General features: G+C 44.1%; 2 protein-coding genes across 19 annotated transcripts in view; one reads left to right on the forward strand and one right to left on the reverse strand.

Annotated features, from left to right (window-relative positions):
- Positions 1-16,654, reverse strand: part of IMMP1L (inner mitochondrial membrane peptidase subunit 1) — a 57,743-nt gene extending 41,089 nt beyond the window's left edge. For 2 of the 3 annotated variants that reach the window (XM_084853093.1, XM_084853100.1), the window contains exon 1: positions 16,596-16,654. The gene's annotated coding sequence lies outside the window, so the exon portion shown is untranslated. Of the gene's footprint in view, positions 1-7,237; positions 7,307-16,595 lie in introns of all 3 variants that reach the window. The other variant, XM_084853118.1, reaches the window with a different exon arrangement.
- A 68-nt stretch (positions 16,655-16,722) lies between these two features.
- ELP4 (elongator acetyltransferase complex subunit 4) overlaps positions 16,723-27,345 on the forward strand; it is a 273,599-nt gene continuing 262,976 nt past the window's right edge. For all 16 annotated transcript variants that reach the window (XR_014790629.1, XR_014790626.1, XM_084853055.1 and 13 more), the window contains exons 1-2: positions 16,723-16,925; positions 25,611-25,646. Coding sequence is in view for 14 of the 16 variants with exons in the window: in XM_084853055.1 (XP_084709181.1) it covers positions 16,748-16,925; positions 25,611-25,646 (214 nt within the window). In the remaining 2 variants the exon portion in view is untranslated. The remainder of the gene's footprint in view (positions 16,926-25,610; positions 25,647-27,345) is intronic.

Below are 27,345 nucleotides of genomic sequence, written 5' to 3' on the forward strand. Positions count from 1 at the left end.
TAGTCTGGTATTCCCATCTCCTTCAGAATTTGCCACAGTTTGTGGTGATCCACACAATCAAAGGCTTTAGCGTAGTCAATGAAGCAGAAATAGACGTTTTTCTGGAATGCTCTTGCTTTCTCCATGATCCAGCAAACGTTGGTGATTTGATCTCTAGTTCTTCTGCCTCTTCGAAACCCAGCTTGTATTTCCGGTAGTTCTTGGTTCACTTGCTGCTGAAGCCTAGCTTGTAGGATTTTGAGCATAGCCTTGCTGGCATGTGAAATGAGCGCAATTGTACGGTAGTTTGAACACTCTTTGGCATTGCCCTTCTTTGGAATTGGAATGTAAACTGACCTTTTCCAGTCTTGTGGCCACTGTTGAATGTTCCAAATTTGTTGGCATATTGAGTGCAGCATTTTAACAGCATCATCTTTTAGGATTTCAAATAGCTCAGCTGGAATACTGTCATCTCCGCTAGCTTTGTTGTTACTAATGCTTCCTAAGTCCCACTTGATTTCACACTCTAGGATGTCCGGCTCACGTTCAGTGACTGCACTATCATGGCTATCGGGGACATTCAGATCTTTCCTGTATAGTTCTTCTGTGTATTCTTTCCACCTCTTCTTAAACTCATCTGCTTTTGTTAGGTCCCTGCCTTCTTTGTCCTTTATCATGCCCGTCTTTGCATGAAACGTTCCCTTGAAATCTCCAATTTTCTTGAAAAGATCTCTAGTCTTTCGCATTCTATTGTTTTCCTCGATTTCTTTGCATTGTTCATTTAAGAAGGCCTTCTTGTCTCTCCTTGCTATTCTTTGGAACTCTGCATTCAGTTGGATATATCTTCCCCTTTCTCCCTTGCTTTTTGCTTCCCTTCTTTCCTCAGCTACTTGTAAAGCCTCCTCAGACAGCCACTTGGCTTTCTTGCATTTCTTTTTCTTTGGGATGGATTTCGTTGCTGCCTCCTGAACAATGTTACGGACCTCCGTCCATAGTTCCTCAGGCACTCTGTCTATCAGGTCTAATCCCTGAAATCTATTCCTCACCTCCACTGTATATTCATGAGGGATATGATTTAGGTCATACCTGAACGGTTTAGTGGTTTTCCCGACGTTCTTCAATTTAAGCCGAAATTTTGCAAGAAGCAGCTCATGATCTGAGCCACAGTCAGCTCCAGGTCTTGTTTTTACTGACTGTATAGAGCTTCTCCATCTTTGGCTGCAAAGGACATAATCAATCTGATTTCGATATTGACCATCTGGTGATGTCCATGTGTAGAGTCGCCTCTTGTGCTGTTGGAAAAGAGTGTTTGCTATGATCAGCGTGTTCTCTTGGCAAAACTCTATTAGCCTTTGTCCTGCTTCATTCTGTACACCAAGGCCATGCCTGCCTGTTATCCCGGTGTTTTCTTGACTTCCTACTTTAGCATTCCAATCCCCTATGATGAAGAGGACATTTTTTTTGGTGTTAGTTTTAGAAGGTGTTGTAGGTCTTCATAGAACCGATCAACCTCAGCTTCTTCGGCATCAGTGGTTGGGGCATAGACTTGAATTACTGTGATGGTGAATGGTTTGCCTTGGATTCGTACTGAGATCATTCTATCGTTTTTGAGATTGTACCCCAGTACTGCTTTTCCCACCCTTTTGTTGACTATGAGTGCTACTCCATTTCTTCTAAGGGATTCTTGCCCACAGTAGTAGATATGATGGTCACCTGAATTAAATTCGCCCATGCCTATCCATTTTAGTTCGCTGATTCCCAAGATGTCGATGTTCAATCTTGCCATCTCATGTCTGACCACCTCCAGCTTACCTTGATTCATTGATCTGACATTCCAGGTTCCTAAACAATATTGTTCTTTACAGCATCGGATTTTCTTTTCACCACCAGACACATCCACAGCTGAGTGTCCTTTCGGCTTTGGCCTATCCGCTTCACTCTTTCTGGCGCTACTTGGAAATTCCCTCTGCTCTTTCCCAGTAGTATATTGGACACCTTCTGACCTGAGGAGCTTATCTTCCAGCGTCATCTCTTTTAGCCTTGTGATACGTTCCATTGGGGTTTTCTTGGCAAGAATACTGGAGTGGGTTGCCATTTCCTTCTCCAGTGGACCAGATTTTGTCAGAACTCTCCGCCATGACCTGTCTGTCTTGGGTGGCCCTGCCTATGGCTTATGGCTTCACTGAGTTACGCAAGCCCCTTCGCCACAACAAAGCAGTGATCCATGAAGGCTGCTTAAAAAAATTTCTTTACAGGTTTAAGGGTGTGTGTGTGTTTACAAGTAACAGCTGCTTAGAGCCACTAGGACAAGCTTCATGTCACACAGGTTGAAAAAGGGCCACAAATGTCCCTGGGCGTGACAACACTTGATGATGTGGCATCCTTTCCAAGGTCATTATCCGGAGAAAAAGGTGGCTGCCCCCAAGCAACTACTGCCTACAAACACACACACACACACACACACATTTAAACTAGTAAAAAGAGACTTTAAAACGTAAAGGCACCCTTCAAACCACCCTGTGTAGCAGTGTAAGTATTTAAAAACTGCATTGCCAAATTTCGTGGAACTAGAAATCAACCTTTTTACTACCTTCTGATCCACACCTTAGTCTGGGAGGTGAGGATTACGTAAGTTCACTCTGAAATACAGAGCAAACAAACTCCTCAAGCACCCAGAGTTCTAAGAGATAATTTGATCAAAATTCATCTGATGGATTAACTGTCAATGAAGATGTCTTTTGATTTTCTAACATGCCTTATGAAAGCAAATGATCTTCACTGTTGTTATTTCCAATCATTATTTAACTGCATTATTCTAAAATTAAGGCATATGATAATTTAGACTGCTGCAGTAGACATTTAAAAAGTTCAAATACTATTGTTAGAGGTTTCTGTTGAATTTCAGACTGAGACTGGTGGAGCTCATGAAAATTAAAGCTATCTCTCATGGAAATAAATTTCCATAAGACTTACTCAAATTTGAAAAGGATATTGCTATCGAGATGTGTGTGTGTGCCTGGTGTGCATATAGAAAGAAATTTAAGTATCTTCTTTAAATAAGCAGCCACCTGGCAGTACATTTATATAATGTTGAAATATCACATAAAGTGGGTAAGGTTTGCCACAAATAGTGGATATTACTGTAATAATAGATATTATTGCAATAATGGATAATATCCCTGACCCTCAACAACCAGCTCACCAAGGTGACTATTAGGCTGTGACTTGCGGATCAAAGTGAAAGGGGGCATTCTGTATTAGCCATTTCCCTATGTACATCTAATCCCCATCCAGGTTGCATGAATTGGTGATACAGGCCATGATCCAATGGTGTCATTCCACATACTCAAAGAGTTTCCACAAACTCAAAGAGAGCTAGTGGAGCTCTGTCAAATCTTTCCATTGTGCAACCGGTTGTGCGTTACGACTGGGCAACCAGTTGTGCAAGTAGCCCACTATGGGTTGCACAATCACAAGGCCCAACAAGTTGCACAAGCATAGTGTGCAACCCGTTGCACAATGGGTTGCACAACTGTAATGCAGAACTGCTTGAGCAACTGTGCTTGTGCAAATGTAACTTTAGTTGGATTCTCCTCTTGTGCATAATTTCCACCAGCGCAACATCATTTGCACTAATGGAATAACAAAGTTGGATACTGCCCACAGCCGTTCTGCTGATGCTAGCAATGTGGAAGGGCCTGGCAGCTTAGGGCAGGTCCGGAGATTAAGCCATAGCTTTCGTTTAAGGTGCCATTGCTAAAACTGGTATGAAGGCTGATTTTCACTGGTCAGAGAGGTGAGGCGGGATCAGAGCTTCTGCAAAGCATATTTTGCTTCCTTCAAAGCAGGTCATTCCAATTTAAAAAAGGATTTGAGCTCAAAACTATGGATATGATAAAAGCCATGTTAATAATTCCTTGGAGCAATAGCCTGACCCCTCTCTATGTGTCCTCAGACCTCTTCCTTCTTCTCTTCTCTTCCGTGAGCAGCAGCTCCCTCTTCAAGCATTAAAGTACTACTGGCTCTTTGATGTAAAAAGGAAGAGACAATCCTCTGGGTAGTCTCCACAGTGCAGCTCTGTTTTTATTCAGAAAGCTTGCTCAGAGACTCACACGCATCTCTCATTGTAGTAATGTTAAAAGCATCAGTAGCACAGTTAGAGACATACATATACATTATTAAATGGACAAAGATCTGGAGTCCTGCTGTCAGGTTGTAGACTCCCATCTCTCCCATGGACATTTTTTGTGGTACTGGGCAAGTCATAGTCTCTAACCCTCAGTTACCTCAACTCTAAAATGGGAATGAAAGCTAGTTCATACTTTTGAAGGCAAGTAATCACACTTTACGTGTTCAGCACAGTCCGGGAAAACAGCTAATCATTATATTTCTTAAAATATATAGGAAAAGAAAATGTTCCTCCTGTGCAAGCACCAGGTCATTACTGACCCCTAGAGGGATGCCTGATTATGCTGGCGTTTTCATGTCAGGCTATAGCGGGGTGGTTTGCCATTGCCTTCCCCAGTCGTGACTACCTTTCCCCCAGCAAGCTGGATACTCATTTTACCGGCCTCAGAAGGATGGAGGGCTGAGTCGACCTGAGCCGGCTACCCGAGACCCGGCTTCCGCTGGGATTGAACTCAGGTCATGGGGAGAGTTTTGGCTGCAATACTGCCCCCTACCACTCTGCACCACACAAGGCTCTATACTACTCAGAAGTAAGCTTGCTGGAATTCAGCAGGATTCACAAGTGTGTATAAGAGCATAACTTAAATTTGTTATGTTTAGATACTTTGTTGTTTATAGGACAGTCCATTATATTAGCCTAGATAGTAACCCAATCAATTTTGTTATATGCAAATATGTAGTTCATTCTAAGAGGATACATTTTCCAGTACCAAACTGCCTAATTTTCTACTCCTGTTCAAGTCAGATGTGAATATTCAACTGGTTTGAGCCAACTGAGGATTGTGCCATTATTATATTAAAACCTTGGTAATAATAGTATGCATTTCTTTTTGTTTTCCTTTTTAATATTCAGGCAGCTTTTAAAACTCAGCAATAATTATTTTAATGTATGTTCTCTGTTTTTCCTCTGGGATGGTTCCCAGAAAGACCCATCTCTACAATACCATCTATTGTTTGTACAATGTGGCCGCAATCCATAGCCCCAGCAATGGGATGGAAGACATCAAGTTTGCCCAGGGAACTTTCATTTTCCATATCAGATTGTGGACTGGCTCTGGCTGTATGTGCCATTCTGCCTTTCTGGAATGCAGCCACTATAATTAAGTTGGCACTTACAACAGATACAAAAATCCATGCATTTTTCAATGAATTGTGAGATTTTAAAAGAAAAAGAACGCTGCAGCCTTAACACTCACTACATCAGCAAGTCAGTACTTTAGATTGCATTGTTGCATTATTGAAATGCAACAATGAAGAAAATGATATTATACCAGGTTTGTAGGAAAGTTACTCCAGCACCCCAGGGTGCAGCAATGCTGCAGATGTATAAGACCAGGGTCCAAGGTCTATGAATCAACCTTTTAGGCTGTAATCCTATGCACAATTGTCTTGGGAGAAAGATATGGTGGATCCCATTCGTCATCAGTATGCATGGCACTTTACAAGAGGATAAGTCCCTGCCCTGAGGAGCTTGCACGGGGAAAACAATAGGATAAAGGGAAGCAGGAGTAAACAGGAAAGCAATATACAGTTGTTTCAGTTATGCTTAAGCTTAGTTACAGGCTCAGTTACAGTAGAGCATGGGGACTATGGGGTTGTGCCAAGTGCTTCATGGGAAAAAAGGCTTTTGAGGAGGGATTTAAAGGAAGTAAGAGAGGTGGCATTACACAGGTCTTGAGGGAGACAGTTCCAAAATAGGATTGGGCTGCACATTAATGAACGTACAGGGTGAATTTTGTTTTCAGATTGTTGGCTTCCGGCGTAAGGATACTAGGCCTTTTATTCTTATCCCATTCTTGCTTGTACAAAGATCCAGAAAATAAAGCCACCTTCTTTGCAGCAATATCCTCGATCCATTCTGCTAACATGCATAGGAACATCTCAAGAAGCAAGCTACCTATGTTGAGCCCACAACATGGACACCACAGGGAGCTGTACCACATGGTTAGTAGCCTTCCTAGTCAGGTGACTCAACAGCTAATCTGATTTAGTGACTACAAAAATTTAATCAGCACAATCCAATGCTATAAAATTCTGGAACTGATGAGAGAAGAGACTTTTTCGTATCCAGGGCAGATGCCGCTAAGAAGATTATTCAAAATAGGAATGTAAACTGATGACAGTGCAGTATCTCCCCCCGAAATTATCTACCTCTCTCCTCTGTGAGGTAAATATTAATGAAAGTGTTCAAATAAGTATTGCTTCATGAAAAGCAGTATATTAAAATATTTATGTGAATTTACACGACATGAAACAAATAAAATATCAGATCATGTTATAAAGTGGCTTTTAACCCACACCTAATTGCAGTCGAACTTTGGTTGTGTTGACTCAAACCCATTAACATCTCAGACGCTTATGTTGTTGATTTACATTTTTTGTTTCATATACCCAAAATCACACACATATTAAATAATAAAAAATCAAAAGAGCTTTAAGAATCTGGGTGCATAACAGACACTAGTACAGATATCACTTGTTCAGTTTCTGGATCCATCTCTGTTGTTGGAGGAGGTCCAAGTAGCCATGGTAGCTTGGAGTGTCCTCTACCAACTTCAGCTGGTATGCCAGCTATGGCCTCCCCTGCACAGGGATAACTTGGCTACAGTGGTACAGGCACTACTAACCCCAATGCTGGATTACTACAATATGCTCTATGTGGGGCTGCCCTCAAGGCTGACTCCCCAGCACCCTCCTGTCCAAAATTTCTCCACTGCAAATCACTCCCTCACAAGTCCTAATTTGTATAGGAGAAGCAGCAGCCAGCTGTTAAAGTCATGAGGTTGAGGCATATATTGGCTAAAAAAACATGTTAACCCCCATTAGTGAAACACAGAAAGCTATTAGGACTATTTGCCACTACACCAGGGCTCTACAACCCATGACCAAACAAGCTGAATTCAGTCTACCAGTCAAGTACTGTGGTCTTGATTGACAAACCTCTTCTTCTCAAGTACTTGTTATTTGTTGCAATGCTTGGGAACTGGGAGATCTGGGTTCTAGTCCCCACTCAGCCATGGAAGCGTACTGGGTGACTTTTGGCCAGTCACGGACTCTCAGCCCAACTTACCTCACGGGGGGGGGTGTGTTGTGAGGATAAAATGGAGAGGAGGAGGATAATGTAAGCCACTTTGGGTTCCTTGCAAGAAGAAAAAAGGTGGGATATAAATGCAATAAACAAACAACTCCTGTTTAATAGTCAGAAACAGGCAACAAACACAGGAGATTTATCAGCCCTTTGGTAGGCTACCCTCCATGGCGATAGGCTGCATTCAAACTGGTGAGTCACAAATTGTGGCTTTCATGTATAGACCTACTAGATTAACTTAATTTTTGTTTGCTTTTCAAATAAAGTTCAAAATAACACAAAAATCATTTTTGTCTCCTAAACTTTTAGATGTTTATATTTTAAATGCATTACAGATACTTCCTGAAAATGAATAATGCTTGATTTAGTAGTAAACGTGACTAAGCAGTCAGACAATTCATCCTGTTGTGATGTCCATTTCCACAACAACAACAGCACCACCACCATGAATAACTCATATAACTAGAGCAAAATAACTCATACAACTGGGCAGGCAAATGCCACCACTGCACCTGCAAGACCAGGCTGAAGTGCCCCCCAAGCTACCCCTCCATTTGCAAGTGAATGGAGTGATTCCACCATTCATAGTGGGGGGGATTCCTCCTTGCTGAAAAATGGCTGGGGGGGTGTGAAATGCAACAGGGTCCTTGGTGGGAGTGGACTTGGCCCCCCTCCATCTGATTTCTGGCAGAGAAAGAAAGAAAGAAAGAAAGAAAGAAAGACGAGAGAGAGAGAGAGAGAGAGAGAGAGAGAGAAGAGAAGCCAGGAAAAAAGACAGAAAAGAGCGAGCAAGAGATATAGATAGATAGATAGATAGATAGATAGATAGATAGGATAGACAATGGTAAACATGGACCTAGATGCTTTCCCAACAGTCAAAAATGCCCAAACTAAGAGCCATAGGGAAACTGGTGATGACAGTAGATAATCTTCTGAAACAGTCATACACATTCTAACTCCTCAGATAAAGAACTTCAAATGGACTAAGTGGTATAACATTTATTTACCAAGGCCTGCTTGTGTGATGTCAGACAGATCACCATAATGTAGCAATATTGTTCACTATTGTTATTTAGAAACAAGCCCATAAAAAGCTTCAGCTCTGAACCCAGATACACATCTAATGTTGCTGTGACCAGCCTTCTCCAATTAACGTCCCTCCAGATGTTTTGGACTGCAACTCCCACCAGCCCCAGCCAGTATGGCCAGTAGACAGGATGATGGGAGCTTTAAGCCAAAACATCTGGAAGAACCATCATTGCGGAAGCCTGGTCTAGGCAAAAGCTCCTAGTTGGCTGATGTACCACACACACAGAAGCAAGAGGAAAGCCAGATAACATTTTTTTAAATTACCCTTGTGCTTTTTATGAGAAGCCAGCTGCACAACCACTGCAACACCCCTTGTCCCACCTCAGTCATTGATTGGGTTTGCATGACATGACAACCCATCATGGGTTTTCATTTGAAACAAGTCATGGTGTGTTGTCATGTCAGCTGAACCCAGACCACTTCCAGCAGGGTGGCTTAATTTTAACCAACGGGCCACCCTGACAACCCATGGCTTGTTCTAGGGCTTATTTAACCCACAATGGGTAGAGATATTGCCAAACCTGAACAGCAATTTTATCATGAGTTGCGGTGATCAGTTATAGAGCTGCTCGGCAAAAGTAGCAGAAAATGCAGCTGCTCCTCTCCTCTTGACTGATCTCAGTTCCTGAACTTTCTTAGTAACAAACTGCACTGTGCCATCTGCACCCTTCCTCCTCCTTCAGCAGTCTCTTCCCTTATCTCCTGCATTCTATTGCTGGTGCACTTTTTAGCGAAGTAGTTGTTCATTGCTCATGTGCACCAGCTGTGTGTAATTTGTATAGTGCCCTTGAACAAGCTTGTTATCCTGCCAGCTTCAGCTGTGTCTTCAAGTCGCTTTCCCTCCGCCCCATGACAGCCAGGTTTCCCAAATGAATTATCCCGGATAGAAATCCCCTCATTTCATGAAAAAAGCAACTTTTGCATCCTTTTGACATTTCAGGTGTTGCATTCCCGTAACATGGTGTTATATGTAAAATTTCATCACATTTATGCAATGAATAGATACCAATATTAACACCACCCCTTTTTGGAAGACAAGGAAGATCGAAGAACGGCCAGTGAGCGACTACTGGCTATTTGGTCAACTCAGCCAATAGCTAACAGCATCTGGTTGTCGGAAGAGTCAGTGCAAGAAGGCATGGTGTCCTCGGATCTCATCTTTGGGTCATGAGGAAATGCGCTGCCACCATTGACAAGCAAATGGAGGTGCTTCGAATCATGACAGCAGCGTTAGAAGCAGCAGTGCAAGGCCACCACAGTTAAGCGCCCTAGATGCTGTATCCCTACGCTCAGCCACAGCAGTATCTTCTCCTGCCAGCCCCTTCTGGTCCTCCTCTATCACCATGAGAATGTGTGCCTCTTCCCTGTGGGCCCCATAGCAAATCCACTGGTCGCCCCGCACCATGGTAGAGAGGCGGCTGAGCAACCATCCTGCCCCCGAGAGTAGCTGGAAGAGGGAGAACTGGCACCGCACAGCTGTCATCACCAACAGCATTCTTTGACAGAGAGATGGATGGAGGAGGAAGCTCAGGATGGAAGCGCTGGCAGTGCACAGTACCTCCCTTTCTCCAACCACACCAGCCACCCCCCCGCCGGTTTCCCCTGCTGCTTCTTGCTTCGCTTCTTGACTTGCAGATTAATAAAGAATAAAACAATAATGTTTTGCCAGAGGTGCTTTTAAGGACACTTTCAGACAGCAAAAAATATTGTTGATCTGTGGACATTTTATTGTTATTATACAGGGATTTAAGGGGCTGTTCAGGATCCTTTGGCTTCATTTCTGGAGCCTTGGATGCACCTCGCAGCAGGAGAAGAGCAGTTGCTTGCCTATGGCTTATGCTCACGTGCCAGCGCTGAAAAGTCCTGCACCTTAGGCATTGAGATGCATGTACACCTGTTGGGATGGGTGACTGCTTTTCTGTTGGGGGTGGCGAGACAGAACAGGGAGCACTGCTCATGTGCTCCAAATCATTTCTTTGTGTTTCTTCACTCTCTCTGCCTCACCCCTCAAAATCTGGCTTGTTAAAAACAACTGTCGTTCAACTTTTTGAGAGGTGGTACAAATTACTCTGCTGGTACCTGCTGCAGAATGAACGGAGCAGCTCTACTTAGGGAGTCTTTCCAGGCCGCTGCAGGAAGGTTCTCCAGTAGATGGAAATATCAGCCTCTGCTGAAGGGGACTGTAACAGTCGGGCTTCAGGCTTGGGCATGGGACAGAAACGGCCTTGGTCGCCTTGGTAGAAGATATGAGGAGGGCTCTGGATAGGGGTGAATGCTCCTTCCTTGTTCTCCTCGACCTCTCAGCGGCTTTTGATACCGTTGACCACGGTATCCTCCTGGACCGCCTGGAGGGGTTGGGCATTGGAGACACCGTATTGCGGTGGTTCCGGTCCTTCCTCTCCGGCAGGTACCAGAGGGTAGCATTGGGAGAGGAGGTTTCGGACCCGTGGCCACTTACTTGTGGGGTGCCACAGGGTTCCATCCTCTCCCCGATGCTATTTAACATCTATGTGAAGCCGCTGGGGGCTATCATCAGGAGGTTTGGGGTGCAGTGTCATCAATATGCGGATGACACGCAGCTCTACCTCTCATGCAAATCTTCACCAAGGTTGGCCGTAGAATCCCTGTCCAAATGTCTGGAGACGGTGAGGGGCTGGATGGGGAGGAATAAGCTGAAGCTGAACCCTGACAAGACCAAGGTACTTTTGGTGGGAGACAAGAGGAGGCTAGGGGATGCTGACCTGGTGTTGAATGGGGTACGGTTACCCTTGAAAGACCAGGTCCGCAGCCTGGGGGTCATTTTGGACTCCCAGCTGTCCATGGAGGCTCAGGTGTCAGCTGTGAGCCGGACAGCGCTGTATCAACTCCATCTGATACGGCGGCTGCGCCCCCTCCTTCCCCACCATCTGCTCCCATCGGTAGTACATGCCCTGGTCTCCTCTCGTTTAGACTACTGTAATGCTCTCTACATGGGGTTACCCTTGAAGACGGTTCGGAAACTGCAGCTGGTACAGAACGCGGCGGCTCACCTGATTAAAGGCAGCCGCCGGCGAGATCACATCATTCCAGTGCTGAAGGAGTTGCACTGGTTACCAGTTGTTTTCCGGGCCAAATTCAAGGTGTTGGTTTTGACCTTTAAAACCCTATATGGTTCGGGCCCAGCCTATCTTAAGGAGCGCCTCCAGCAGCACCAGACAGGCCTCTTAACAAGATCAGCCTCGGATGGCCTTCTCTCTGTCCCATCAGCCAGGACAGCTAGACTGGTGGGGACGAGGGAGAGGGCCTTTTCTGTGGTGGCCCCCACTCTGTGGAACTCCCTCCTAGGGAACTCCGTCATGCCCCCTCTTTAATGAGCTTCCACCACACATTAAAAACATGGTTGTTCAGGCAGGCATTTGGGGTGGGTTAGGGTATTTTAGAAAATGTTTTTATGGTAGAATTTTATTGTTTTAAACTGTTTTATTGTATGTTGTACATCGCCCAGAGTGGCTGGGTGACCAGCCAGATGGGCGATTAATAAATTTAATAATAAAAATAAATAAATAAAAATAACACTGTGGAAGACGATCTCACCGCAGACAGATGTGCCATCTGCCAGTGGACCCTGCCATGCACTGAAGCCAGCTGGAATCAATTCTGGGCATAGATGCTTGGGACAATGCCTGATTTCACGGCAGCTTCCACATGTCACAGGCCACCTTTGAAATCATAGCATTGGACATCAGTCCCATAATCCAATGTTCTGACACTGTAATGTGGAAATCCATTTCAGTAAAAAGAAAAAGAAAAAAAAGAGATGGGCCTGATCCAATGCAATGTTGCTTTCAACCTCAGCTTCCTGCCACTCAGCACTACCTTTGGAGTGGGGAAGTGTATTGTGTGCAAAATCTTCAGAGAGATGGTTCTGAACAAGCTTTACCTCGCTGATGTCATAGGTGGGGGACAAGAGTAGGAACAGGAGGGGTTCCCTCGAGCCATGGGACCCCTGGATTCCTTGCATCTATGCATTCTAGCCCTGCCAGGGAGGGGTGAGGAGTTCTACAACCATAAATCCTTTTACAGCATGGATCTGATTTATGGACATTTATGGTGGGGTATCTGGGAGAAGCCATGATATGACTGTCCTTTGGATTTCACCTTTGGCAGACAAGCTTGCCACAGGAAGATTCTTCACCAGCCCCCCGCCCCCGCAGCACTAAATGGCCTGCCCGTGCGCCTCTTCATTCTTGATGACCAGGCCTTTGCCCTTCAACCATGGCTTATGGCGCCATACCAGGCTCCTAGAGCGGCAAACCAGAAGAACTTCGACTACTACCACAGCTGTGCTCGGCTCCTTGTAGAGAGAGCACTTGGCCACTCCCTTTATACACCTCTGGATGTGGAGGAAGACCTCGTAGCAGATGTGATTGCTGTCTGCTGTACAACATCTGAGAGTCAAGGGGGGATGTGCTCCTTCAGGACAACCCTGACCTCTCAGGACTGATGCCATTGCAATGATAGGCATGTAAATGAGCCTCCACTGCTTCCCCTGAATCCAAATTAACGAGTTGGGAGGAAGCTAGAAATGTCTGCTCTACAATCGCTGAGTGGATCTGGACTCATTACCCATGAGTTTACCGCTGCTATGGACTCAGAGTTGCAGATATGCCTTTCCTGTCAGCAAATGCTATTCTTGCAGGAGCAACGTAGATGACCCCCCCCCCGAATTTAAGCACCCCAGCCACCCCCCAATGCAACCAACCCTACCAACGCCCTGAAATACAAGCATTCCTTCCACCCCTATATAAGCATCCCTCCCCTGTAAGCATCTATGGAAGCATAGCATTCCACATGTAAGCTTCCCTCAGCAGTCATCCCCTCATCCAACTGATGTCTAATAGTACCTTCAGAAGATAACATAGATTTGTAGCTCTTGTAACAGGCAAAACAAGCTGCAAATAAAATGTGTGTCTTAATAAAGATCTTCTTTAGAGTTAAAACACTTTGGGAGGGGGTTGCAGGAAAGGTTGGCTGGTACAGGAAGGGGAGGAGGGAAGGGCAGAGGGAGGCTTTGGCAGAAAAACTGCTTGGAAAGTTGGGCTGCAGGGTGGGAGCATGTGGGGCAAGGTGGGGAGGGCTGTAACAACACAAACTGGAACAGGCAGGGGAAGAAAGCAGCATGGTAATAAAAAACCACAAAAGGGCATGAAAAGGTTTACAGCTTTCAATAGAAAAGACAAGCGTAGGCTGGTATCGGCAGGCATGGGGGGTTGTGGTGGTGGTGGGGGAGATGGGAAACCTTCTCAAAGGGAGCTGGCAGAGCCAGAACATGCTCCGAGCATACAGAGGACCTACCAAAAAAAGGTTCCTGACGTAGGGTGGGGGATTGTGGGATGTGGATTCTGCTGAGAAGGCATCTGGGATATGTGCCAGAGCGGGTGGGAGGGGGAAAACAAGTTGCGGCAAGGCCAGTCATCTGTTGGGCGCAACATGGGTTGTTCTGTCAACAACCCGCACTGTGTAGCTTGTTCGCCAGGGTGGCTTAGTGTGTCGTGCAAACCCACCCACTATTAGTCAAACAGCCAGCTCATGCTAAAGCATTGGTTGTACTTAGCGCCATCTAGAAATATCCTCAGGGCCACTTCTTACATTAATATTTTCCTACACTGGCATCACTTTTATATAGAGCAAAGCAAATACACTGCATGCAGCAGTGTATTTGCTGCATGCAGTGTATGCCATCACAAATGCACAACACATCTATTCTACTGTCTATGTGTACATGTAATGAAAGAGATAATGTGCAACTGCCATGAATAACAACGTGTCTTCTTCTTCTACCTGGAAAAACACTGAGTTGGTAGAGAAATCCAACAGCAGGAGCCTCTAAATACGTACTTGCAAATAACTATGCATAGGATAAGGCTGTTAGTCTTACTCCGTTCAAGCGCATATAGAAGTCAGCAAGATTGCAACTTTCTTCTGCAACAGACAACTATCTATGCTTGCATGAATCCAATGACAAACATAGATTAGCTATTTTTTTGAAACTTCTTGTTGTTGTTCAGTCATTAAGTTGTGTCCGAACTTCTACATTATACTAATATTCTAAATTCAGTGTGGATGAACTGTTTTATCACCTGCAGCATTTTGCTAGCACCCCATGCCCATTTATTCCTGTTCACTCTCACTACTGCACTGATTTTATTAAAAAGTATGCATATCTGACAGGCCAGAACCAAGCCCAGGTTCAGGAGCTTCTCACACGTACATGGAGGCCTATTTAAATGCCTTCACAAAGTAAGTCATGAGGGTGCAGTGATTCACCCTGTAGATCAGGAATCCCCACGTGTTACCACAAAACGCCCCACACCCATGGTCTGCACTTGGGTATAAAAAATGGTGATCCAATATATGTGACAGAATGTAGTACAAGAACAGCTCACTATGCATTCAGCTACCACATGAAGCCATTTAAGGGTGCAATCTTATGCATGCTTACACAGAAAAAGTATTACAATTCCTGGGTGGCTGAGACAAACTAGGAGTTGTAGCACTTTTTTTCTGCCTAAAGGACAGTATTGCACCCTAAATTGGCATCCATGTAGATTCTGATGTATAAGTAGTAATGTATGCTCACAGTGGCCCTCAGTAAAGACTACCTGTCTCCTGAGAAACCTGTACGAGGGTCAAGAAGCAACAGTAAGAACCGGACATGGAACAACCGAGTGGTTCAAAATTGGGAAAGGAGTACGACAAGGCTGCATATCATGAGAAATGCTGGGTTGGATGAATCACAGGTCGGAATTAAGATTGCTGGGAGAATTATCAACAACCTCCGATACGCAGACGATACCACCCTAATGGCAGAAAGTGAAGAGGATCTAAAGAGCCTCTTGTTGAGGGTGAAAGAGGAGAGTGCAAAAGCTGGTTTGAAACTCAACATTAAAAAAACTAAGATCATGGCATCTGGCCCCATCACTTCCTGGCATATAGAAGGGGAAGAAATGGAAGCAGTGACAGATTTTACTTTCTTGGGCTCCAAGATCACTGCAGACAGTGACTGTAGCCATGAAATTAAAAGACGCTTGCTCCTTGGGAGGAAAGCTATGGCAAACCTAGACAGCATAGTAAGAAGCAGAGACATTACCTTGCCGACAAAGGTCCGTCTAATCAAAGCTATGGTTTTCCCAGTAGTAATGTATGGTTGTGAGAGCTGGACTATAAGGAAGGCTGAGCGCCGAAGAATTGATGCTTTTGAACTGTGGTGCTGGAGAAGACTCTTACGAGTGCCCTGGACTGCAAGGAGGTCAAATCAGTCCATCCTAAAGGAAATCAACCCTGAGTGCTCATTGGAAGGACAGATACTGAAGCTGAAGCTCAAATATTTTGGCCACCTAATGCGAAGAGAAAACTCTCTGGAAAAGACCCTGATGCTGGGAAAGACTGAAGGCAAAAGGAGAAGGGGACGGCAGAGGATGAGATGGCTAGATAGCATCACCGATGCAATGAATATGAACCTGAGCACACTCCGGGAGAGTGCGCAGGACAGGAAGGCCTGGCGTGCTATGGTCCATGGGGTCACGAAGAGTCGGACACGACTGAACGACTGAACAACAACAAGTGATAGGGTGCTGCTCTGCAGCGACCCTGGAAGATGAACATAGCTCTTCTACCGTGCAGCTTGAACATATGCAGTCAGATACAGTTAAGTCCACAGAAATCTTTCCATAGGATTTCAATCTTAAATTCTACAACAACGCCCCCCCCCACACACACACACCAGTGTTTTCCAAATTAGTCTCACAAGAACATTTGTTGGTCTGCTAACACACACGGGCTGAGAGTGTCCATATCTTACCATCCAACTTTAACCAGGTTCCCTCAGAAGTCAGGCCCACTTATTTCAAGGGGAACAACTAAAAATAAGTGACGGTTCTGCCTTCATCCAGGCAGCCCGATCTTACGCATGCTTATTCGCAAGTTAAGCCGACTTGGGCTCAGTAGGGCATACTCTCAGGTCCATAGGAAGCTGCCATGGGTCCATCTATTTTGCGCCCCATAATCCTCCGCAATTCTAGGTAAGTTCCTTATCCATACACAGGGAGGGGAAATGTAATATCACATCCAAAAATGCTTCCTCGGAGAAGCAAGAATCCCCTTCCAGAGGGGAAACGACAAGCCGCTCCTCACGCCCTTCCCAACAGAACCAACATCGCTCCACCCTCGTCAGGCTCAAGGGCGGCTGCGTCTTCCCATGACGTTAACTCACCTTCTTGCACCAGCAGCCGCGGGAACGGATTCCCCTCACCTGCCGAAGCCACTGCGCCTGCCAACAAGCGCCCTTCCCATTGGCTGAGCGCGCGTTCCAGGCCCCTCCTCCGCTCCGGTCGCTTCTCCCCTGTCAACGGAGCAGAAGCTAAGATGGCGGCCTTGGCGACCGGTGGGCTGGCGCGGAGTGAGAGGGCGACGACGAGTTTCCAAAGGAAAGGTCCGGATGGCGGATTCGGCCGCTTGGCCGTTCTGCCGGGCACCCGGCCGTCGGTGCGGCACGGGCAGCTCCTCCTTTCCAGCGGGCTCCCTTCTCTGGACTATGTGCTAGGTTGGTGCTGGCGGCGCTGCAGAGTCCTCCAGACATATCCCCCGCCCCGCTCGCTGTGGGGGCTTCGTGGTAGTCAAGCAGGCTGAGCCTCTAGTAGGCCTCTGAGGGAGGGAGGGAGGTACGGACGGGGCCTACTTGACTTCTTCCGCAGCGGGAGCAGCCTTCGAAGGCCGGCGCTTTCCTTTGACAGATCCGCCAGTTGGTTCAGCCTCCGTGGAGGAAGGGGGGGGGAGAGAGATGGAGGGGACGGGGAGGGAGTTTCCTCCGGCGGGGACGGATCCGGCCGCCCCGAGGTGGGATGGGTTGCGAGATCGATTCCCGGGCCGTGGTGTCCTCCATCGTCTGAGGAGAATAGACTCGCCAGAGCGAATTGCAAAGCTGCTCGGGCGGGGGGGGGGGGGGGAGGAGAGGCGTGGACTCTTGCGATGAGTGTTGAGCCTTGAAGTCTCTGAGGAATAAGGGAGACAGACCTTGTAAGAAGGACCCCAGAGACCCGCTGACTCCCTCCTTCCGCGTGTTCCCTGCTCTCTCCTCTCAGGTGCCATGCGTCAGCATCGCCTACAAGCCTGCTCACCCCAGAGCGTTAACACAGTAGTTGTGGGGGACTCTGCGTGTGTATGTGTGTGTGTCGGACATAAAGTTTAAAAAGAAACCTAACACGCAGTCACATGTACGTTTACATGGGGAGCAGTCCTACAACTCCCAGCATCCCTCCAGGTAACCATGATGGTTGGGGCATGCTGGGAATTGTAGGACTTTTTTTTCCGCCGAAACATACATAGGATTGCGCCCGTAATCTAATGCCTCGGGGCATATACAAATAAACTACGTAGAAACTGAGTAGATCCAGTCAGCAGTCAACGTGTGTTGATGTCCATGGGATAGGTGCAGTGCAATGACTCAGCCCACTTTATTTGCACTGCTTCAAAACTGCTTAAATCTTGGGTTATGCTGAGTTAAATGTGGGATATGTTGGAGGCTGGACATGTGTCCAAAAAACTGAATAATCTGGGTGCACCAGATGTTTTGTTTGTCTTAAAATTAGTGCATACTGCTTCATAATCAAAGGTTTCAGAAGAGCTTTATGTAAACTAAACATGATCATGTTGTTGTTGTTGTTGTTGTTGTTCAGTCGTGTCCGACTCTTCGTGACCCCATGGACCATAGCACGCCAGGCCTTCCTGTCCTGCGCTCTCTCCCGGAGCGTGCTCAAGTTCATATTCATTGCATCCGTGATGCTATCTAGCCATCTCATCCTCTGCCGTCCCCTTCTCCTTTTGCCTTCAGTCTTTCCCAGCATCAGGGTCTTTTCCAGGGAGTTTTCTCTTCGCATTAGGTGGCCAAAATATTGGAGCTTCAGCTTCATTATCTGTCCTTCCAATGAGCACTCAGGGTTGATTTCCTTTAGGATGGACTGATTTGACCTCCTTGCAGTCCAGGGGACTCGTAAGAGTCTTCTCCAGCACCACAGTTCGAAAGCATCAATTCTTCGGCACTCAGCCTTCCTTATAGTCCAGCTCTCACAGCCATACATTACTACTGGGAAAACCATAGCTTTGATTAGACGGACCTTTGTCGGCAAGGTGATGTCTCTGCTTCTTACTATGCTGTCTAGGTTGGCCATAGCTTTCCTCCCAAGGAGCAAGCGTCTTTTAATTTCATGGCTACAGTCACCGTCTGCAGTGATCTTGGAGCCCAAGAAAATAAAATCTGTCACTGCTTCCATTTCTTCCCCTTCTATATGCCAGGAAGTGATGGGGCCAGATGCCATGATCTTAGTTTTTTTAATGTTGAGTTTCAAACCAGCTTTTGCACTCTCCTCTTTCACCCTCAACAAGAGGCTCTTTAGATCCTCTTCGCTTTCTGCCATTAGGGTGGTATCGTCTGCATATCGGAGGTTGTTGATAATTCTCCCAGCAATCTTAATTCCGACCTCTGATTCATCCGACCCGGCATTTCTCATGATGTACTCTGCATATAAGTTAAATAAGCAGGGTGACAATATGCAGCCTTGTCGTACTCCTTTCCCAATTTTGAACCAATCGGTTGTTCCATGTCTGGTTCTTACTGTTGCTTCTTGACCCTCGTACAGGTTTCTCAGGAGACAGGTAAGGTGGTCTGGTACTCCCATCACTTTAAGAATTTGCCACAGTTTGTTGTGATCCACACAATCAAAGGCTTTAGCGTAGTCAATGAAGCAGAAATAGACGTTTTTCTGGAATTCTCTTGCTTTCTCCATGATGCAGCGAATGTTGGTGATTTGATCTCTAGTTTCTCTGCCTCTTCTAAATCCAGCTTGTACTTCTGGTAGTTCTCGGTTCGCATACTGCTGAAGCCTAGCTTGTAGGAATTTGAGCATCACCTTGCTGGCATGTGAAATGAGCGCAATGGTGCGGTAGTTTGAACACTCTTTGGCGTTGCCCTTCTTTGGAATTGGAATGTAAACTGACCTTTTCCAGTCTTGTGGCCACTGTTGAGTGTTCCAGATTTGTTGTCATATTGAGTGCAGCACTTTAACAGCATCATCTTTTAGGATTTTAAATAGCTCGGCTGGAATACTGTCATCTCCGCTAGCTTTGTTGTTACTAATGCTTCCAAAGGCCCACTTGACTTCACTCTCGAGGATGTCCGGCTCAAGTTCAGTGAGCGCACTATCATGGCTATCAGGGACATTCAGATCTTTCCTGTATAGTTCTTCTGTGTATTCTTGCCACCTCTTCTTAATCTCATCTGCTTCTGTTAGGTCCCTGCCTTCTTTGTCCTTTATCATGCCCGTCTTTGCACAAAACGTTCCCTTGAGATCTCCAATTTTCTTGAAGAGATCTCTAGTCTTTCCCATTCTGTTGTTTTCCTCGATTTCTTTGCATTGTTCATTTAAGAAGGCCTTCTTGTCTCTCCTTGCTATTCTCTGGAACTCTGCATTCAGTTGGGTATATCTTCCCCTTTCTCCCTTGCTTTTCGCTTCCCTTCTTTCCTCAGCTACTTGTAAAGCCTCATCAGACAGCCACTTTGCTTTCTTGCATTTCTTTTTCTTTGGGATGGATTTCGTTGCTGCCTCCTGAACAATGTTACGGACCTCCGTCCATAGTTCCTCAGGCACTCTGTCTATCAGGTCTAATCCCTGAAATCTATTCCTCACCTCCACTGTATATTCATCAGGGATATGATTTAGGTCATACCTGAACGGTTTAGTGGTTTTCCCGACGTTCTTCAATTTAAGCCGAAATTTTGCAAGAAGCAGCTCATGATCTGAGCCACAGTCAGCTCCAGCTCTTGTTTTTACTGACTGTATGGAGCTTCTCCATCTTTGGCTGCAAAGGACATAATCAATCTGATTTCGATATTGACCATCTGGTGACGTCCATGTGTAGAGTCGCCTCTTGTGCTGTTGGAAAAGAGTGTTTGCTATGATCAGCGTGTTCTCTTGGTAAAACTCTATTAGCTTTTGTCCTGCTTCATTCTGTACACCAAGGCCATGCCTGCCTGTTATCCCGGTGTTTTCTTGACTTCCTACTTTAGCATTCCAATCCCCTATGATGAAGAGGACATCTTTTTTTGGTGTTAGTTCTAGAAGGTGTTGTAGGTCTTCATAGAACCTATCAACCTCAGCTTCTTCGGCCTCAGTGGTTGGGGCATAGACTTGAATTACTGTGATGTTGAATGGTTTGCCTTGGATTCGTACTGAGATCATTCTATCATTTTTAAGATTGTACCCCAGTACTGCTTTTCCCACCCTTTTGTTGACTATGAGTGCTACTCCATTTCTTCTAAGGGATTCTTGCCCACAGTAGTAGATATGATGGTCACCTGAATTAAATTCGCCCATGCCTGTCCATTTTAGTTCGCTGATTCCCAAGATGTCGATGTTCAATCTTGCCATCTCATGTTTGACCACCTCCAGCTTACCTTGATTCATTGATCTGACATTCCAGGTTCCTAAACAATATTGTTCTTTACAGCATCGGATTTTCTTTTCACCACCAGACACATCCACAGCTGAGTGTCCTTTCGGCTTTGGCCCAGCCGCTTCACTCTTTCTGGCGCTACTTGGAAATACCCTCTGATCTTCCCCAGTAGCATATTGGACACCTTCCGACCTGAGGGGCTCATCTTCCGGCGTCATATCTTTTAGCCTTGTGATACGTTCCATGGGGTTTTCTTGGCAAGAATACTGGAGTGGGTTGCCATTTCCTTCTCCAGTGGACCACATTTTGTCAGAACTCTCTGCCATGACCTGTCCGTCTTGGGTGGCCCTGAACGGCATAACTTATGGCTTCACTGAGTTACGCAAGCCCCTTCATCACAACAAGGCAGTGATCATGTAGTGGTGTTTAAAGTTGTGAGTGGGGGCCTGATGTGCCTGCTTGGAAAACTTTTGGGGGCCTCACTTAAGCCACTCTGAATCTTCTAAAGGAAGAGTGGGATATATGTAATGTATAAATAAAATATTGCTTCACTGTGTAAAAAATGCTGCTTAAAACTGTGTTTGCGGTATGCCACTTTAGTTATATAAATTAGCCCTTCCTTTTCTCTAAGTACTATTGAAGACAGTGAACATGCACATAATTGTGGTTAGGACCTTGGTTTAAAAGTAATTTCTCCTATCTAGCATATAGGACCCTCATTTTGAATGTACATGTGTACATTGACTGAGCTCAGAATTCAGCTGCATCAGGCCTTTGATCTAAAGCTGTTCATTTGACAGGCTCAGTGATTTGGGAATATAATTGTTTGGTGGGGTGTTGCTCCCATGCTCCCTTTTATTTATTTATTTAAGGGGAAAGTTGTAGAAGGAAGGCTATGATGGTTTAGTAGGATATTAAACAGCAGAGGAGTTTCATTTGGGATGGTTAGGAGTTGCTGTTTCTGTTGCATGACAATAAAGCTCAGAGAAGAAAACAAGTGACGGGGTTTTTTTTTTTAATCCTCTTTAATCTTTATGAAGGAGTTAATGCATCAGTGTACTCATTCTGTTGATGTCCATGGCCAGATTCATATGTAGTGTACCCATTTCAAACATAAGTGATGTATGCATCTCCCTATATTCAAACATGTAATGTGCAACATAAATGACTATCACGCACAGATTAATGTACTTTGGAATTTTAGAGTACAGATTTAGTTACAGGATAGGTTGACTGTGGGTGAGTTCATTAGGCATTTTGTGGGTATTCAGATGTGTATGTAATTCCCATACCTGCAAACACCTTCAAAAGTATGTGTTAATCAGCTTTTACATGATCTTCTTTGCACTATCAGTAAATCAGGCAGACAGAAAAGAAAGGTAATGCACAACTATAACTGATTCAGGTTTTATTTTTCATCATTGGGAAGGGAATAGTTGATCCCTTTTAGTACTTGTTCACCTTGGAAACTTGGCTGAGCTGTTTAACCAAATGCCACTGGCTGTACCCCATCCCATACATTATAATAGCATTTGTTTCTACTTAAATTGTGATATGCTTTTATTCATTTCTTCCCGTATATTTTATTTTTTAAACTCTTCATATAGGAAAGAGGTTTGTTTTGTGATTCCTCCCACCTCTGCCTTTCAAGCCCTGGTACTTCACATTAAGAACCCTCATATTTACACATTTGGCCCTAAACACACCATACAGAAGCAAGTCCAATAGACGTCAATGTAACTTACTTACAAGCCACTTCCTATGGCCTCTCATCTGGCCAAATACCAGCTGTAGGATTGCATAATAATTTTATTACATTTTTATTCTGTCCTTCCCCTAGGGAGCTTAAAGTGGTACACATGGTTGTCTCTCCTCCTCCTCCATTTTATCCTTGCAACAATCTGTGTGGTAGGTTAGTGAATATGACTGGCCCAATGTCACTTAATGAACTTCATGACTGAGTAAAGATTTGAACTTAGGTTTTCCTGGTCCTAGTCTTAACACTTCCTCACTAAACAGTGTCCCAGACCGCTTGTGTTTCCATCTAGAGATGTTTTTTACTAATCTATTTTAAGTGAAATATTTTCTTTACTCACCAGTGTTATAATTCCCATACAGTTCTTCAGCACACATACAGTTTACTTCCATTTCTGTAATAAAATATTTTGAAACCTCTGTATGCAATCCAAAAAGATGCATGTCGGAGGGAGCAATCCTATGGCCGCTAGTCAGTGGCTAGATGGTCATAGGATATATTGGTTTCCAGGAACTGACCTCCCCCCGACACTGCCTTGCAGGCAGCTCAAAACAGCCCTGTGCTCAGAAGAGGAGCGTGGAGTGGCGAAAATAGGGCATTCTGGGGGGTGTTCAAGGGTGGAGAAGGCGGAAATGCCAGTACAACAAACACATCCATGTCTCATCCAGCAACCGCCTCCCCCACCCCGCCTTCCCATGGCTAGATAGCCGAAATCAGCTGTCTAGCCACAAATGCAGGGCAGCTGAAGTGGGGAGGGGATGATCCCCTCCACACCTCTCCTGGCCTGCATTGGATAGGTGGTCACCTCCAAGTGCAGAGGCAGCCGCCTGTCCCCATAGGGTTGCACCCTAATAGTTCTAAACAGAAAACTTATACAATATATCTGGCTCAGTATTTTTTCCTTCTTTCCCAGATGTATGTGTATAATGCATTTAATATACATTTGAAGTCCAAATTTTCTTGTGGTATTACAAAATATTTCATTTATAGTGATGAAATTTTATGTTTTATGTTTTACAAACAATATATGTAAAGGAACAAATCTGCAATCATGGAGTATAATGAGTTACAATAAGAAGGCTTTTAAAAAACTGCAGACTTTTAACATTTCCATATTTTCACTTTCATTCTCCTAACTTAATTCTGCATAGTTTTGCTTTTGCCCCATATAGAAATATTTTGTTGAAAGTTTACATGTTTCAAATAAAATATATTATTTTACCTACTTTGTATCTTTTGTCCTCTGGTACTTTAACTAGTTATTCTTGCACAATGTTACTTTTGTATTTCATCATTTCACATACTTGGGATGTTGGCTTTACCTGTTCTGGAAACATTGCTATTTAAAACTTTTTGTTTTGTTTTAGCACCTTAAACTTTAGCTCTTCTTAAAAACAGCTCTGTTTACCTTTAACAATATAGCCTTTACTTGGAAGCCACAATCATTCACTGCAGAATAGTCTCAAAGTTCTACTAAAGCCTCTGCATTAAAAAAAATTGAGAAGTAAAACATGAAATAACATACTCCAAAGAATATGTTACCCCTCATCCTCATCCCTCCTATTCAAATATGATAGTAAGAAAAAACTCAACAAATAAACAAAAAGATCAAGTAGCTAAACTGGGCCTACTATAAATAAACCATAGCATATTTACTGTAATAAATAGCCTTCCCCAACCTGGCCAATGGCCATGCTGCCTGGGGATATGGGAGTTGTAGTCCAACACATCAGGAAGGCACCAGGTTGGGAAAGGCTGTAAAAGATACTTGAGCATGAAGATATGCGTACATTGTTGAGCAGGAATTGCAATGCAAGTACCTGGATGAATGCTACAGATGTGTGATCATCTTTGTGCTATAGTATGTATATAATTTCACACACTGATGTTCTATTGATAAGCATAATTACAGGTGAAATTGCAGTTCAAAGACAACTTAAGCTGGTGCATTTTAATGTAGGAAAACAGTGTCTACCGCCTCTTCCCATCTCTGGTTGTAAGTTGCCGGAGCTGGTGATAGAGAAGATACAAATAATAAGAGTGACTTTGTTGTTTCAACACAAAATTTTTACCCTTGACAGAGCACTTGGTTTGATCAGAAAGAACCCGATGACATTCAGTTAAGTAAATGTCTGTGGAATTATTTATACCTGCTTTTTAACCAAGATTGGCTGGCTCCCAAAGCAGTTTACAATTAATCCAGAAAAAATATGATATATGGAGGTGTTTATGGCAGTGTCCTTTGGTCTCTGACAGGTGATGTCATAGTCCAGACTCTTCCCTCCAGAGGGAGGGAGGAGAAAAAGTTACAGATGGATCCAGTGGCTGGCTGATGATAAAGATGCCAACCACAGAAGATGGATTCAACTAGACCACCGTGCTGCTGATTCATCTGACCATATAATCCATATATGATGGCTGTTACTGCACTCCTACTTGCATCTGTGCAAATTAACTTCAGGAGAGTTACTTGAGCTCTGCCCATGTAGACTTCACCTGAGGCTTTGCACAGATGTCATTGCCTGGGTTTAGCACTAGAGCTGCACTGGTGCAAAATGGGAGAGTAGTACCTTTGCACCAGTGTATGACAATATAATCAGTATCCTATCCAGGTAATTCACACAACAATAGATAGTGTTGGGCCTTGGTACATGTTTATAACCTGTTGAGTTACTGTACCAGGTCCTTCAAACTCTTGCTGAAATAAGGAAGTATTACTTTATATCTGTAGAATAATCTGACTAAACAGGGAATGCTGGCTGTGACAACACTATTAAAGTACTTAAGTTTAGTTATATAAAGCTCTGCAGGATCTTTTCATATTGTGATAGTAATTGTAGTGTATGATATATAATTATATGCAATATGTAATTATTTAATAGTGAATTGTAAAAAGTATTATAAAGGTAATTAAAACGTTTTTCACATTACCTTTTTATCTTCCTGTATCACCTTTCCTTGATAGTACTAATTGTTGGCAACATTAGTATGTATTCTCATTTCTTAAATTTATTTTGTTCTTAGGTGGAGGTTTGGCAGTTGGAACCCTTCTTCTTATTGGTTAGTATGACATTTTCCCATATGTTATATTGCACTTGTTAACACAGTCATGGCATTATCTTTTTATTTCCATCAAAATCTTTAGGGGGGAAATGTAACACCAATTTTTGAAGGAGTTCATATTAGATGATAATAAGCAAGTCTTGTTAGCAAGTCATGTTGTACCACAAACAAAACATATTTTTCTCACATTAGGTCATTAATATCCATTGGGTTGTTTTCATTATTGTACAATGTAAAATTTCAGATAGTTGTAAGTCTTTAGTACTTCATGAAGAACAAGAAGAGCTTTAGGATAGGTCTTTCAGCTCACTGGGAAGCTTTGGCCCCAGTGTCAATGTAATGCTGGTTAAGAGACTGGCCCGGAGGCTCACGTGGTCTTGTCTCCCTCTTCTTCTTTCTAGAGGAAATTTAATCTGAGTTCCCTTTCTGGCCTTAACTATTGTGTTGCACCAGTGTTGATTCCCATCATTATTGGGATTTGGAACTGGTGTGCTTTCCAGCAGAACCCTAGAATGCTAGGCACTGCTGCTTCAATACAAATCTTGAAGGAAGCGTTGTTAGCTTTTATTCCAAAGTCTTAAAAGATATTTCATCTTTAGCATATCAGAATTGACACAAACTGCACAGTCCTTTTTGAAGAGTACATACATTTTTTGACATCTCCATGTTTTCTCTCAGTGGGGACAAGGCATGTAAAAGGTTAGTGTGTGGGAATGCCACTCTGCCCCCATGTTGAACCCGAGGGATGGGAATAGGGAACATTATAACCAAAGAAGGAAACCTCTGTATTGATAATGGTGATACCAACATGGCAGAACTTTGCAGCAGAAGAAGTGCCTCTCCCCCCTGCCCTCCCAACAGTTGCCTGGATAACAGGGAAGCAGATGGAGAACGTTGGCCTCATCAATAACACAACAGAGAATACTCCCTAATCCTGCAGGAGGAGGAAATTTTGCGAGAGCTTCAGGAGGCATTTGGAGCATGTAGGACTTGCAAAGCCACCATTAAAACCAAGCAGTGGCAGACCAAAGAGGATTCCCCCCCCCCCGCCTGCCCCCCATGGCTCAGCTGGGAAAAGAAAATCCAGGCCTAAGGAGGAGGAGTGTGTGTGTGTGTGTATATATATATAAAGAGGAACAATTAAAAATGGGGAAAAAAATCTTAAGGGTGAATTCACATTTCTAACTAAAAGAAAAGTTCTTACAGTTTTTCACATAAGCTGTGGCTATCACAGGATTGTATTAAGCAGTTATTTATCATAGTGTTCTTTCATTTATAGTACAGGGAAGCTGAAAAAATGCAGATTAGATGTGTTTGGATCAGGAGAAGGTGTGTATGTGTTTCTAGATTACCAGCATTCTTCAGTGAAATAGGTAATCAGCTTGGTCATTTTAAACTAGGTGTCCTAACAAAGATTGCTAATGTAAGGATAGTAATTGGAAAAGTGGAAGTGAGGGCATTTAATATCCAGTTCCTGATTTCTTAAATATAAAACAAAATCCTTATATTCCAAAATAATTTTGTGTAAGATTCTGAATCTTAGAAAGTGGTTTTGAAGCAATTATAGTTGGTATAGTTGAAGAGCTTGTCAGTAATACAGACAACAGTAACATCCTGTCATGAAATTAGCTTTCTATATCATGAGATTGAAGCTGTCAGAGTTAAGCCTCCTATAAGCTTTCTATATCATGAGATT

Source organism: Heloderma suspectum, chromosome 1 (assembly GCF_057233095.1).
Source record: "Heloderma suspectum isolate Gila_16-S chromosome 1, 16-S_ref, whole genome shotgun sequence".
In the NCBI taxonomy this organism is placed as follows: Eukaryota; Metazoa; Chordata; class Lepidosauria; order Squamata; family Helodermatidae; genus Heloderma; species Heloderma suspectum.